The sequence below is a fragment of the Dryobates pubescens genome, chromosome Z (assembly GCF_014839835.1).
Source record: "Dryobates pubescens isolate bDryPub1 chromosome Z, bDryPub1.pri, whole genome shotgun sequence".
NCBI lineage: Eukaryota > Metazoa > Chordata > Aves > Piciformes > Picidae > Dryobates > Dryobates pubescens.
Genome location: NC_071657.1, coordinates 110,989,337 through 111,005,529, shown reverse-complemented (window position 1 = coordinate 111,005,529; position 16,193 = coordinate 110,989,337). Strand labels below are relative to the sequence as shown.

The following is a 16,193-nucleotide window of genomic DNA, read 5'->3' as shown; positions in this document are numbered from 1 at the left end:
CAGTAGAAAAGCTAAGTAACATTTTCTCAGATTTGAGGATCAGTACACTGAGGCTCCAGTTTTACAAAAAGATAGGACTAGGAAAGGTCTTTTATTTATTTTATTTTTTTTTTCTGACTGACAACACTGACAGCACTGACAACACATTTTCCCCAAACAGCTCATCCTCTTTTTCTCCTGCTTTTTAACTCTTTAAACAAGGTCTTTATAAAGGAAAGGTGGTTTGTAACAGAAGCCTATAGAAACTCAATAAAAGGAAAGATTTTACTCAGCTGAAATCTTTAGCCATTTGTATGTGAGAGAGGAACTGAGGGTTTCTAGTCCATGTGTTGGAACACTTTATCCCCTGAACTATTTATTATAAAATGTATAGATTATTTTGAATACTACTTTTTTTTCCCCAGAAAAGGAATTTAACTGCTAAATTAGAGTCATACTGCTGCTTGTTCACTCTTCCTAAAGCTTCAACAGGAAATGGAAAGAGCATCCAGCCTTCCCAACCAATCTAGTAGTTAATAGGTTGTGATTAGATTTCTTTACAGAAAGCGAAAGATCTGAGTTTCAATCCATTTAGAAAAGGAAATTGAACTCATGTCTGCTATTTGTCAGATGACTGCTTTAGCTACTAAAATAAATTTTCTCTGGCCAGGTTCTCAAATAAAATGGCAATTTCACCTGATTTTGTAAGCCTGCTAGATGTGGTAGACCTGTGTGAGGACTGACTTTGTTGTGTAAAACCAGTCCCCTACAGAAGACCAGCTGTGGCTTCTGTGTGGCTGACAAGGTACATCATGGATGAATGGGCATAACTGCTGATGCAGCACATATGCGGGAACCTCCACTCCAAACTGGATGAAGGCCCCTTAATTGTCTTCACTAGCTCCAGGACAATCTCAGTTCTCTCAGCATTGGCTGCTGGAAGGCGGTCAAGCAAAATGTTATGCTTAGGGATAGCTGTGAGGATGGGCTAATTTAATTGCTTTTACCAAGAGTGATCTCTTCAAAATTCAGCAATATTTCCCAATATAGATAGAGATATATACAGTTCCTTTTCTCCAGTCCCAGCTCTGCTGTTGTGGAGACAGTCCTAGGTTATTCTCTGTGATGACTTCTTTTGAGGCTTCCTAACAGAATAAATGGTTTTCAGCCTCTCTGGCCTGGGCTGTGTTCTGCACCATCTGCTTGAGAGTCCAGAAAAACCCCTGTGCTTTCCTCTTTCTTCCCTCTTGAGGCCTGATTCCAAGTTTCTGCAACATTATCTGGAATTAATTTCCCTTTCTCTGTGGAAGTGACTTTAGCCTGGATCATAAGCAGCTAAGTCCCTGAATCCCTGATCAGGTCAGTACATCTTTTGACAAAATCATTGTTTGCTTGGAAAATTATGAATATGCATTTCCCAGATTTCATACTGTTCTCGCTGAATCTAATGGTAACATTTTCAGTGAACTGAGTGAAGGAAGTGAACTGAGTGCTGGGCTTCTCATCCCCTCAAAAAAATGATGCCAGAACAACACTGTTTATACAGTAAAAACCTGCAGTTTGTCATGCCTGAAGGCTCCCTGTCTTTAGGAAGAAAATATTCAGTAATTGTTTTTTTCAACTTCCATCACTACAATTATTGCCCTGCCCCACCCCCTGCCAGTTGCAGTTAATGTCCTAAGCAGTGTTTTGTCCTTTTCATAAAGTTTTGAGGAGAAAAGTTAATTTCACCCTTCCCCACTCATGATATTTTGAAGCACAAAGATTATGATGTAAACCTCCTGGATAGCTGGCTCCTTTTGAAAATTGTTCCCAGGTGTTTTGTCTCTTTCTTACTCAAAGATTATATGATTAGCATTTTAATGTCCCACAACTTCTTGTTTAGTTCCCTAGGAGGGTATTAAAATGAAACCATAAAGGCTAAGCTGTTTGGTATTTATCACGCACACTTTGCTTGTATTTCAGAGCTCTGGGATTTAAACAGGACGTCAGTCTTTCACAGCCCATTTGGATACCTTGGACTTCATGTAATGCTGCTGGATGAGTATCAAGAGCGACTGTTTGTGGGAGGAAGAGACCTTTTGTATTCACTCAGTTTGGATCGAGTCAGCGAGAACTACAGAGAGGTGGAGTAAAAAGCTATAGATATTAATCACCTCATGTCATAATGCGTAGCACAGAATATCAGAGTTTGCATGACTGCAAATGAGATAATGGAGTACTTGTAGATGTTTTGTGCATGAACTTTATTTTTTTATGTTTATATTTAAGAAAAATACGCTAAATTGGAGAAAAATGGACTATATTTAAGAAAAATACAGTAAGACATCTGGGGGTCATGCACCTATTTCTTAACTTTTTTTATTGCGTTTGCATATGTTTAGAACACCTCACATGGTGTGCACCTGACTTCTGTATGTCCATTATACTATCAAGAAATCATTTAACTTTTACCCAGGCCAACTCAGAAGCAAATGAAGCTGTATTTACAAGCAAAAACTAAAACAAAAAAAAATTAAAACAACAAAAAAAGAAAGATACTAATTTTTTAACTCCTCAACGAGCAATATTGCATAGTGAGCTTTGTTCCTTCACAGTGAGATATGGGTTAACTCCTTTTCCACTTGATAAAAGATATCAGAGATCAGGTGTAAGAAAACGTCTAGAAATCTGGGTTGTGGGTTTTTTGGGTTTTGGTTTTGTGGGTTCCCCCCTCCCACCCCCCGTAAAATAAGCTTTTACCCCTTTCTTTTCTTCCCCACTTTGCAGTATATCTGTATGAGGAATGATGACAGAATAGCGCACTTTATGTCTCTGTCCAATCACCACTGTCCCATTTGGACATACTCTTACGCTTACTCTTGCTGCAGAATTTGTGCTTCAGCCAAACAGAAGTTAAAGACTAATTAAGTTCTATTTGCTGACTTAAAGAAGGGATGCAATATTTGAATTGCTTAAATTCCCTGTAACATACAAGGGTTCAGACGAGTTCACACATTAGTCTAGTTTGGCCTGAAGTGATAGAAAACTCAACGAATTTCTTGAAATTAGTTTTCATTAGACGTGCCATCCTATTTTTTGAGGCTAATGACTGAACAGGGAAGCTGTTTGGAGACACTAGTATTTGAATTTACCCACAGGTGTTCTCTGTACTGCCTTACAATTCATTTTTTTCCCACAAGGAGTGTATTTAAAAGTAGGGGGTTTTCTGCCTTTTAAATGCAGTGATAAAAATACATCATTCAGGTGTCAATGAGCATATTATGCTACAAGATCATACAGAATCACAGAACATTAGAGGTTGGAAGGGATCTCAGAAGATCATCCAGTCCAGTCCAGCCACCCTCCCAGAGCACCTAGGGCTGGTCACACAGGTATGCATCAAGGTGGGTTTTGAATGTCTCAATAGAAGGAGACTCCAAAACCTCTCTGGGCAGCCTTGCTCAGAAGATGAGAGAAAACCACTAAACCAGCAATTAAAAAATTTATTTCACAGTAGCCTGCAGGGGTGGAAAGTTTTGGAAAATCATGTCCAGGACAATAATTATGTCAAGAATGCAGCCCAGTGAAATGTATATTAATGTAATGTTATTCCTGTCTAGATGCATAGGAAAATTTCCCAACAATACTACTTGACATCTTGCCAGCAGATTGTAATCCTGGCAAAGGATCAATTCAAAGTTAATTCTGGTAGTTGTCATAACTCTAAAGCATGAACATCAGGAAATGTACTATGTAGCAGGTTAAAGGCTGCCATTACAGCTGATTAATATCTTGATTTTCATGTGGTGCAAACATACCCTATATTACACTGGTGAAGTGAAACAGCAATAATTACACAAATATAATTAAGCACATGCATAGATTACTGTAAACCCATCTGAGTGAAAACAAGTGTCCTGATTAATCTTAGGTTCCTTGCAGGACTTAGACAGTGCCTGAACCATAGGTGGTCTGATTCAGGCCCTGAGACCTGAACACTGACAGGGTGCTGAAGCTGGTAAGAGTAACATATAGCTAACCTTTTGCTTTAAATCATCAGGCCTCTAGGATTTATAATTTGTCCCAAATTTCCATGAAATTATTTTTCTTACAATTTATCACCAGATTTTCTTGGGCTAGAATTACTTCATGAAAATTAAGTTAATTCAACTACAAACAAACAAAGAACAAAAAGAAAAGGTATAAAAAAATATAGCAGAATAATTTATTTTTATAAACCCTTTTCCAAATTGAAAAATAATTGGTGATTGGACTATTGACAAAATATCTTAATGATGACATCCACATTTTTGATACTTCCTTGGTTTCAGCCAAGCTTGACATCACTGAAGAGAACTTGTTGTTGTTTTTACTTTTAAAAGTTCTAAGTGAAGCAATCATTCCAGTCTGCTCGGTCATTAACGTTGTTTTCATCCAAACAAATCATGCATCTGGAATGAAACACAATTTTATACAGCAGGTATAAAAATACCTCACTTGTATAATTTGGCATCACTTCTAGCAATTGACTGCAATGATCTAATCCTATTCCCAAGAGGTTAATTGCTGACCCTCATTAACTTCACTGCAAACCATTTTCTTTCCTAAGTGGCCTTATAGCAGGAAAGCAGTAGCTTGAAATTAATATTCTATGTTGAAAGTTATGGACAATTTAGCAGAGATATTTCAACTGAATTTATATCAATTATTCCATGCATTACCTTCCTTTGACTTCTGTTGTAGTCAATTCTGTTCTCATATTAAGCTGACTGATTTTCCCTCAGCAAGACAGAATACACATCTCTTACTTTTTTATGAACTTTTGTAGATATTTAAAAGTAGACCTGGAAAATTTTACTTTTCAGGTAATGGAACCTGATTGAACTTTACAGTTTATAATAAAACATGCATATATAGTATGGTATAGCATAGAATCATAGAATCAACCAGGTTGGAAAAGACCTCATGATTAGTTAAACAAAAGAATGGATCATGTAACATGAGCTGTTCTATTATTCAAGAATTCTCTTCTATGAATCACATGAGAAGCAGTGGAAAAGTGGGATTAGCATAAACAGAATTCTAGTTGAACTATTTGTTGTTTTTGTCTTTTCCCTCAGATCCATTGGCCTAGTACACCTCTGCAGGCAGAAGAATGTATAATTAAAGGAAGAGATGCTGTAAGTATCATAAATTACAAATCAAATATATTTTAATCACACTAGTGGCTGGTGGAAGACATTTCTAAACTTCAAATAGATCAAAACACAGATGTAATTCTAAATGTTGCAGCTTAAAATTATGTAACTACTGTGAACATACTAAATTAGTTTAAATGCTTTCCAAAACACCTCATAAACAGGAAATAAACACTTTTGATTAGCTAAGCAATCTCCTAATTATTTTTCTGGTGATATCAAAGAAGGTACCTTAATAATTCTCCTTTCCCGTTTCTATTTTGCTTTCTTTTCATAGATATAGGGTACCTTCTCCATTCAAAAGTTTCACATTCTAGTTTATCTTTAAAATTCACATTCTCCAGAATACTTCCAAAAAAGCAGCTAAATCACTAGTAATTACAAAATACCCTCTGAATTGTTTTTCCCTGTAGGTTTCATGGTATATTAATAAAAATATTCTCTTTTATCAAGCCCTGAAACCATTCTGTTCCTGTGATCTAACACTTGAAATACCTGAAAGTTCACAGACGTACAGCAGCTGATATCATTGGCACCACAGGATGAAAGTTCTTCTGGATGGGAGTGCTCTTTAATTTTGAAGCACACCAAGCTCATTATCTGCACCTCATAAACACACAGCAAATACAACACCTAATAAATCCAACAGTTGAGAGAGCTCACACTGTACCAAAGGATCCAAAATTATGACTGTTTTGCATGAACATTGACAGGAACATAGGACATAGAAGGGCACACACAAGGTTTTCCCACAAACAATAAATGGGCAGCCTTGATGATAACCATGACATACTCCCAGTGAAGATTGGGAAGCTACGAAGATTTCTGTTAAAGCACAAGCATGAGAACTGTACAGATGAAGGGAATCAGTGAACCAGACAGGAAAATACTAACAATAATAAAAACACACAACACTTCACTGTTTACACTGACCTGGCCTAGAACTCATCCTTTTTGTGGAATCTGAAAAGTTCATTGCCTTTCCTGGATGCTTTTGTATCCTTGAGAATTTAAGATGGCTTTTGTTGAAAGTGGTGGTTTCAACATTATCCAAACGTCATGGTCATATTAGATGAATCCAAAACCTAAATTCATTGAGCTTTATTTTGCTAGATGATGGAACTTATTTTCTAATATTTTGACAATATTCTTTGGGTTATATAAATACAGAAATAGCTACTGTTGTTCCAATGTAGTATAAAGATATCCCCATGAGAATCATGAGATGCCCCAAAATTAAAAAACTTTTACAGTCCAGTGGGTTTTCAAATTTGTTTTTTAATTGAGTTGATCTTTTAAAGACCTTCATGTTTCCCACATTTGCCTGTACTGTGAAACTTTAGTGCCTCTGTTTAAAAATGAAAACAAAACACCCAAAGAAACAAACAGACAGACAAAAACAAAAGAAAGAAAGAAACAAAGGGAAAATAAAACCAAACCAAAACAAGCAAACAAACCCAAACAAACAAACAAACAAAATAAAAAGAAGAATTTTTAAATAATCCCAAGACTCCAGAACTGGAGTCTTTAAGAAAAAAAAAGTTAAAGCAGCAAAAATGGAAAATATCTTAATACCAAACAATACAGTGATCCTCTCTTGAGACCTATTGTGTATCAGATCATGTGAATGAGTAAGACTAATTAATTAATTCCAGGGAAAACATGCCAATTTCCCTTAACATGCTCAGTGTTCAGTAAGCTAAATTCTTCTCTCCTTTATTTTCCTTTGCCACAGATCTGTTTCTGAAGGAATAATTTAGTGGAAATAAAAATGTTGCAATAAGCATCTCAGTTTTTGAGGTACTTCATGTGTCTCTGCCATATAAAAGAACAGGCCAATTTTACAGGTTTTTAACAACCTTTCAAAGCTATCAGTTCATCTTGTAGCAGAAAAACTGCAAGTACTGCAGTCATAAACACAGTTTCAGAGAGCTTGTTACAGTCTTAACCAGGCATGTAGGAAAGCCTTGTCTTAACAAACTCAGGCCACACTTTTCTGAAACGGATCAAAACAAGAAGGAAATCTTTCTGCTCTCATCCAGTGTGCCAGCAAACAGACTTGTTCGCCTGCAGTGTTACAGCTTTTGATCCTCTCAGTTATTTTATGACAATTAGAAATCATTCATAGAAATAAAATTCCATAGTGATGACTAACTCCTTCCCACTGAAGAAGTTTCAGATGAATAAAATTCTGCAGGTCCATGGACTCTCCTAAAGACAATCATAAGATTCAGTAAATTAATATAATAAGAAGAAAATTTATTTTAATGTTCTGTTGGCCGATGGATCTTTTCTTTGTTATGCATACAGGATGTTATTAGTGGGACCAGAAGCAATGCCTAACACCTCTCAGAACAGCACCCTTTTTCATCTATTTATAAATGATAAGTCAAGCCATTTGCAATGATCTTTTCCCATATGTGGTATCTGCCTCATCCTGTCTGTTCTGTAGATTTTTTCATGGATTTCTATGCAGTCACACAGGAGGAAAGATACTGATTTCTTTCTCCATTTAAATGGGAAAAAACCCCAAACCAACAACAATGATAAAACTAAGATTTCTTTTCTTCCACAGTGCTTTTGAGACAAAGATCAGGCACATGTGAGTAAAAAAGGAAACCATGGAGTACAAACTGTCTAGACCACCAGAGAGAGAGAGAACAGAAGGACTAAGTCAGGAAGGTCATACTTAGAGGGGAAGAAGAATGAGGAACAGTGTCAGTGCCTAGTAAAGCATCTATTTAAAAACTCGAAAACATCATAACATTCCTATGTGTTACCATTCTGGTACCACCATCCAGCAAATGTTCGTGCATGCACATACAAAGTGGGCACTCTGTCTTTAAGTACTGATCCATCTATAGAGGATCCACATCCAGTTAATCTCAGCTCATTCTTCTCTCAGCTTGTCTGACAATTCAGGTAGCAGGTTTGAGGGTTTTTGAGTGGGTTTTAAAAAAATTGTCCATCTGAGAGACCATGTGGATGTGATGTGAAGACATTTATTATTGTTTGTTTTCATTTACTTAAAAAAAAATTAGGAACTGAGAAATTGCAAAAGTAAGATATTGCAAGGTTGTTTTGTTATATTTATATATTTGTTCTATTTAATTACACAAAAAGTTACCTGCTTCTGCAGGTTTCCTGCTTCTTTCAATTAGCATGGTACACCTTCAAGGGGAACGATTAAGGAGAATAATGTAGTAAAGGAGAATATTTCCTTATGATCCTTATGTATTTGTTGGAATTGTTGTAAAACCTGCCCTGAAGAACACATGGATTTGAAGGAAGAGGATAGGTAATTTATTGGTTTTGAACACAATGTGGATTTCCAAGAGCTGAATTCTGCCCATGGTCCTGCCATGAACCTAGCCTCTATGACATTTAAGTTCTTGCAGATAATTAGTAAGTCTCAGGATAGTTCTAATAAAAATACAGCCATCTAAAGACTAGAGTAGTAATCAGTGAAGGACAGAAAATTTCCACTATTTTACACGTTTGTTTTAGGATATAATTATTTGCCTTTTGGAAATGTCTGGCCTTCTTAGTTGGCTATAGAAAAAGCCTAGGAGAATAGCATAAATTAATGTCTGAAGTTTAGAATAGCTTATGTCAGCTAAGAATAATTCCATTATAATTGTCTTCTTAAACTTGGTATGACTTCCTTGGTACCCAGCCTATGAATTGCAGAAATAGTGAGCAATGAATGCAAATGATCAGGAATTTTGTTCCAAACACAGAAATCATTGCAAAATGTTAAATACTCTGTAAAATCAAGTCCCAGGAGTCCCAAAATCAATGGGTACTTTTATCTCACTGTCTCTATTTCAAGTTTAACACAGGAAGGATAATGACCCCACATCTCAAAGGGGTGTTTGAAACTTTTTAAATTGTAATATTTATGAAGCTGCAAATACACTAATGAGTCCCAGAGTGTTTCCCTGTAGGAAATTAATCATTTTTCCTTCAAAGAAGGGTTTGAACAGTGTGAAAAGGTAAAGCATGAGGTAGTATAATATAAAAAAGTATTGATTAGCAATTAATTGTACATTAAATTAATGGTAGAGTAGAAAATATAAGAAAAAAGTGTCTTTTTTGAGATAGAGTTTATTTAACTTGACAGAGAAACCATTTTCTGACTATTCACATCTCATGCTCTTATGTCTAGTGCATCTGATAATGCTTAGTAAAACAAATATTTAAATTTTCATGATGTCTGAGATTACAGCAGTACATAAATGTGTTCTATACCTTAATAAAACCTAACTAGTTAAGCATCTAAAATAAATTTTAATAAATTAGTGGTCAAAACTTGTGGGGTTTCTTCACATCAAAAGTGTCCATCCATGAAATTGGTGGCCGTGAGGTTCTAGCATAAAGTGGGAGAACTAATGCATTTGACAGAATGCAAAGTTTTCTGATGTAGAATATCACCTAAAGGCATCTAAGATGTGTGGGGGACGGGAAAAAAAAGTTAATATTTTCCTATTTTTTTTAATGTAAACTAGGATGAATGTGCAAATTACATCCGTGTCCTTCACCGATACAACAGAACACATCTTCTTGCTTGTGGAACAGGAGCTTTTGATCCACATTGTATTTTTATTAGAGCTGGACATCCATCAGAGGTAAGAAATTTGTTTGGTACTAGTGACTATTCTGGTCTGTATTCCAGCAAAGCCTCTATGTTTAAAAATAAATATTTATATTCAAGTTCTTATACAAACCATACAAGAGATGTTTTCTCTGGTGGAATGTAACCATGGTTTAATTAAGGTTTGTGATTAGAGGAGCTCACTGATGATTGAAAGCATATTTTGGAGAATCATGCAAAGAACTCAGTCATTTTCATGAGGACATATTTTCATGAAGGACACAGAGCCATCAGTGTGAGTCCAGGGGAGGGCCACAGAGATGATCCAAGAGCTGGAACAGCTCTGCTATGAGGACAGGCAGAGGGCTTTTTCATCCTAGAGAAGAGAAGAATCCACAGAGACCTTAGAGCTGCTTTCCTACAGGGACTTTTCTTAAGGATGTCTAGCAATAGGACAAGGGGGAATGGTTTGAAGCTAAGGGAGAGTAGGTTTAGACTGGATCTTAGGAAAAACTTCTTCAGTGCAAGGGTAGTGAGACTCTGGAATAGGCTGCCCAGTGATGTTATGGATGCTTCATCCATGGGAGTGTTTCAGGACAGGTTTCATGAGGCCTTGAACAGCTGAGTCTAGCTGAGAAGAGTCCCTGCCCATGGCAGAGACATTGGAGTAGATGATCTCTAAGGTCCCTTCCAACCTAAGCCATCCTATGATTCATCTTAGAATTTTATTATTACTGATTTTATTATTAACTGATATAGCAATTCCTAAAAAAATCTATTAAATATATCTAAATTTTTAACAAAATCAGACTGTTTTTTGCTTTGTTAAATTCAGCTTCTTAGTGTTGATTGTATTCAGTAAGTGTATTGTCTGCTTAATGACACTTGTAGCTGAGTGAAATAGTACTGCAGAGATCAATAAGTGCATCTCCAATTGCATCTCAGAAGACCTCCAGCACAGTACTTATATTTGAAGTCATTTGAACTGCAGAAACACACCATCTTCTGATACTGAAGAAGTAACTAAGCAAGTAATAAGCAAGTTCAAAATGAAGCAGTTTTTAATGTCTTCTTTACTCCTCTCATCAACATCCTATCAAGCTTCCTGGTACAGTTGGAATGAAGCAAAGTTTATTTAGTAACACTATTAAAGAAGGTATCAGTAACAGGCGAATTAAAATAGGAAACAAGCAAACAAACAAACAAAAAAAACAGAAGCAAAACTCATATGTAAGAATCTGTGACCCATAATAGTACACTGTCCTACCTTCTCTTTTTTTTATTATTCCCTTGTCAAACTGAGGTTGTAGTATTTTACCCACACTGAAGTCAAGGGAAAATGACTATTCTTCTGTTTGTGTAGACCAATAGTAAATGTATATGCTACACTAATATGTAGACATGATCTCCTCAGCTCTTGCTTTTACAAACTGAAGTGAATTGAAGTGTAATTTAAAAGAGAACATTCCAGACATATCACAGTTTGATTTTTTACATGACATCATTCTGCTCTTGGTCAGTATTTGGTAATGTCATCATTCTTACAGTTTTATTAAGAAATTAACCCTGTGTGTGTGTATATATATATGTGTGTGTGTATATATATATATAACTTTAGGATTTTATTTCTGGCATACTTTTATAATCAAAACAAATTATCTATCCAGTTACTCCCTTTCCATGTTTTTTCCTATTACTTCATCTCCACTCTCAGTTTGGAGAGGATTAAGGAGGAGCAACATCTGTTTTCACTGACCAAAGATAAGTGGGTGTTGGTCTATCCTTCATTAGATAGAATGTGTGACAAATTCTTGCCCTGAAAATATTTGCTCAGAAACACAGTGTCCATCTTCGTGGATAAAAAGCCACCTGAGACAAAGAAGATAAAAAGCCAAACTGAGACAGTTCACTGCAGCAGTGGAATTAAATCTGCAATCCTAAATACTACACATTTCTTATTTTTTGAGGCCCTCTGCATCTATAGTTCATGCAAAACTGGCCACTAAGGTATGTGATGTGTAAACCAGTATCAAAAGCTCATAAATATGAAGTGTTGCCAAGTAAGCAAGACAATGTAGTAGAATCTTTTACGAAAGATGCTTATTACATTGTTTAACTGAACACCCATACCACTGGCTGTCTAATTGCACTGAACACCTCAAAGACCCATGTTTCCATTACATTAAAGCATTTTGTGGTTTTGGAACTTAAAGATGCACACAATTCAGGAGCTATCAAAATGGTACCTACATTCTAAATTGTCAAGAAATTAATTAAATTGCAGCATACAACAATGTTGTCCTGTAAAGGGAAAAAAGAAAACATCAATCCAAATCTAAAGAAGTATTTCTTACTGAAACCATGACTTAGCTATGTAGTCCTAAGAAAATGAGAAAGCACTAACCAAGAAAGGCACAAAAAAGGTTTCCCATACCAACCTTCCAAACAGGATGAAGAACCTGTGAAACAGGACAAAGTTCCTTCCAAATCCATGCATATGGTTATGTGAGAAACTAAATTTAATGAGTTTTGGCTATAATAATTTCCCTAATGAATCTCAGTAAGAACAGGGAAGAAAAGGCAATTCTGTTCTTCCCATTGATAGAAAAGTGACAATGGAAGTTGTATAAACAGAAACAAAGGCCAGAAGAGACCATCAGAATATTTTATCAGTCACCCACTGCATGGATAATTTCTCCCAGATATTGAATTAAAATATTTTCAGGAAAGTATGTATTGTCATTTCAAAGAATCCAGATACAGGTAACACCTCTGTTTCTCTGGTAAACTATCCTAATATTTAATTACTTCCAAAGTTAGGAAATTGCCACTTAACATTACTTTTATCTAACTTCAACTTCCTGTCATGTAACCCTGATATGCTTTTCATAGCAAAGCTAAGTGTCTCTCACTATCTTTCCCACATCTTTTCCACATGTGAGTACCTATACACAAAGATCAAGCCACCTCTTCACTTCTTTTGATAAGCTGAATAAATATAGCTCCTTAAATTCCCCTATCACAAGGATTCCTCAATTGTATTTGTGTCCTTCCTGTGAACTCTCTGTGGTATTTTTACATTTTGGAAGTGCAGATGCTAGAACTAGACATGCTATTTGGTGCTGTGTATACAGGCAAGGTCACTTCCTTACCTCTGTTTGATATTACTCTTTTCAGAGACTCAAGTGCAGAGTTCTTGGCACAGAATCACGATGAGAAATCTCTTTCAGCATTTTCTACTTGACCTAAAGTTCTTCTCTGAAGCATAAACTTATCCCAATTCATACACTTAGTTAAGTTATCTAATTAGCATTCTCATATGACAAGGTCTATAAAGAGATTTCTAGAACTGTCTGTCACTGTCAGCTGTAACAAGCCACCTGTGATGTCCAAGATCCTAAATTATGCTACTCAGCCTAATACGTGAAAGTGCTCTGAACAAGCATCTGAACCTCTAGAATCTAATGCATATCAGATAGAAACTGTATTCTCTATTCCAAGATATATCACTTTGGATCCAATTGTATTAAAAACTACTTTGTTAGTTCCTGACCCTTAACCAAGTATTCAGAGTATGCCATATCCTGAACACACCCAAAGTTTGCTAACCTTTTGTTTTCACTGTTTCATAGAATGGTTTGGGTTGGAAGGGGCCCTAAAAATCATCTAGTTCCAACCTCCCTGACATGGGTAAGGCCCTCTCCAACCTATTTTTCAACACTTGGAGAGTTGAAGCCTCTGCAACTTCTCTGGGAAACCTGTTCCAGCACCTCAACACCCGTAAGGTGAAAAATTTCATCCTAACATCTAATCTAAATCAAACTAAGTCTCCACACTACAAAGACAGATGGAACTTCCTCAGGGTATCTGCTTTCCTTCTGAAATCCATTCTCAGATGAATGTAGCTGGTGTCTTCTTCATGCCCAATGCATCTGTTGCTCTATCCATCAACAAAGCCTAGACTGTAAGCTCAAACTATGTTATTATATGCTTCCTTTTAATTTTTTTTTTTCATTACTTTTCTCCCCAGTTGTCATGACAGCATTCATTAGATGAGAGGACTTTCATTTGGTATTTGCTTTGATGTTACTCTCAACATCAGCAGAAGTTTAGTTTCTGAAAATCCAGGAAATGTGAGTCTTGGCTAGAAATATTCTGTGTAAAGACTTTGCATTTCCCTACAGAAACCCCTTCAGCGTTGTAAATCATTTTTTTACTGTCTTTAGCTCCTCTTTCACCTGTTCATGTGACTATATCTCCATACACAGCTATTCAAACATTTTAATTCTAAAGATCCTTTATGTGTTCCCTGAGACTTCTATATATGCTAACTATAACACTAGTGCCATGTAATAATAATTGATTTTTCCAACGGTCCTTTCCTATGCTGTAGGACCCTAATGAACTTATGTGTCCATTTTAAAGCCATGTAAAGGAGTGTCTCCTAAAATTCTAACCAATTCAATCATTTCTACTTAAACATTCTGAACTGCTAAGGATAAATGACTGTGATTTCTGTCTGCAGGGTGGTTGGGGCTTTGTCTTTATTTTTTCTTCCTTTTTTTTTTTCTGTTTCCAGAGTATTTCACACACATTAAATCTGGGAACTGTATTATTTCTGTCACTTTAGGCCAGATATTTTGACACAAGTCATAAATAGATAATCCTTTATCAAACTCAGACAGCAGTCTGACATAACTCCAGATTTTAAAAGAACACTTTTCAGATTGGAGCCAAATGTGTCTTAACCATTTAACTGAGGAATAAAATGCATAGACCTAAAAAATGCATATGAAATTTTAGGGAGGATTTAATGGCTGTAATATTTTATGCACTCTCATCCCATAGGATGATTGATCTTTGCAGTATGTCACTGGATAGTAAAGAGGATTGAAAACAGATCCTTAGAAGAAATACTACCTTACAGATAATCTTAATTATGTCACATAGCAGAGACCTGACTATTTCAACCAGTTCTTTGAGAATTCTGTTCCTAGTATTGTATCGCCATTTGACCACAAAAATAAAGTTGAGTGAATGTGGAAGGTATAATTCAAAGTTATTAATCATCTGAAAACAAGCAGATAGATTATTTATTATATTTTTTTTCTGCCAGGGATTTTAGATCTCTTAGAAAATCAGTGTTTGGGTTTTAAAAAGAGGATATTTCATGAAATGGAAAATTCTTTCACTGTTGGAGAATCTTTGTGTTATTTATCCATATATCTGCATTTCTGTGTTATAGTGACTTTAAAAGGCCAGTAGGTTACAATAGGAATTGAATATGATTATAAGTATTTGGAGCACAGGTTCCTTGATATAAACTGTGTTATATTGATTCATTTTCTATTGGGTTTAGATTGTTAATTTCTTGAATGAATTTGCAGGATTTTATTGATTAGGTACTTGTCTAATATTTGAAACTATATTTATCAGATACTGCAGGTTTTGAATGTCTTCATGGAAGCAGACTCCACACCATCTCTTGTCAGCCTGTTCCAGGGCTGTCACCCTCATGGTGAAAAAGCTTTTCCTCATGTTCATGTAGAACTTCCTATGCTCCAGCCTGCATCTGTTCCCTATTGACCTATCATTGGACATGACTGAAAAGAGCCTGGCTCTGTCCTCCCAACACTTGCCCTACACATCTTTATAAATATGAACTAGGTCACCCCTTAGACTCTGCTTCTCCAAGTTAAAGAGATCCAGATCCTCAGCCTTTCCTCACAAGGGAGATTCTCCACTGCCTTCATCATCACTGTGGCTCTGCACTAGACTCTTTCAAGGTCCCCTTATAGAAAACAATTATTTTATTTTTTTTCTGATAGAAGTAATATTGCCAGGAAGCTCAGCAAAAGACTCTATGTTTTTAAGTCCCTGATTTACTGAAAAGATGCAGCCTTTGTATTAATATTGAGAATAGGCTTAGGTACTTTGCTGATTAGGAATAGAAATAAGCATATGTTTTAATTAATCAGATGCATAAATGTGTTGAGCCAGAAGAAAGCAGCATTTGACATTAGACAAAGTAATTTTCTGCAACAAAAGTTGAATGCAGCCTTCCAATTTTAATGGCTCTGATTGACCTTTTCTTTCATTATTATTCATAGCCCACATTATTCTTCATTGTTGAAAATTATCAATTCATATGCTGTTAATAGCAAAATGCTTGATGCCCTTGGAGTTATCTTCTATTTTTTTTTAAACAACCTCATTATTTTAGTATTAGTCAAAAGTGTATTATGTTTCCTGAGTCATAGGTATCATAAATAAAAGCCAGCATCTCATTTCTTTTCTCAAACTACATGTAGAAATTTGTAATTTCACTCCCTGCCCTCCATACATGTTTTTGTATAATTTTCACACTAACCAAAGTAAAGTGCCCACAGAATAAGTTGCAGTGTTGATTTTTTCTGTTGGATAATCTGTGAGGAAACTGC

General features: G+C 35.8%; 1 protein-coding gene across 1 annotated transcript in view; it reads left to right on the top strand.

Annotated features, from left to right (window-relative positions):
• Positions 1–16,193, top strand: part of SEMA3E (semaphorin 3E) — a 115,932-nt gene that overhangs the window by 62,729 nt on the left and 37,010 nt on the right. Inside the window, exons 2-4 of the mRNA XM_009899978.2 lie at positions 1,945–2,105; positions 5,082–5,141; positions 9,668–9,787. Of these exons, the coding sequence (XP_009898280.1) occupies positions 1,945–2,105; positions 5,082–5,141; positions 9,668–9,787 (341 nt within the window). The remainder of the gene's footprint in view (positions 1–1,944; positions 2,106–5,081; positions 5,142–9,667; positions 9,788–16,193) is intronic.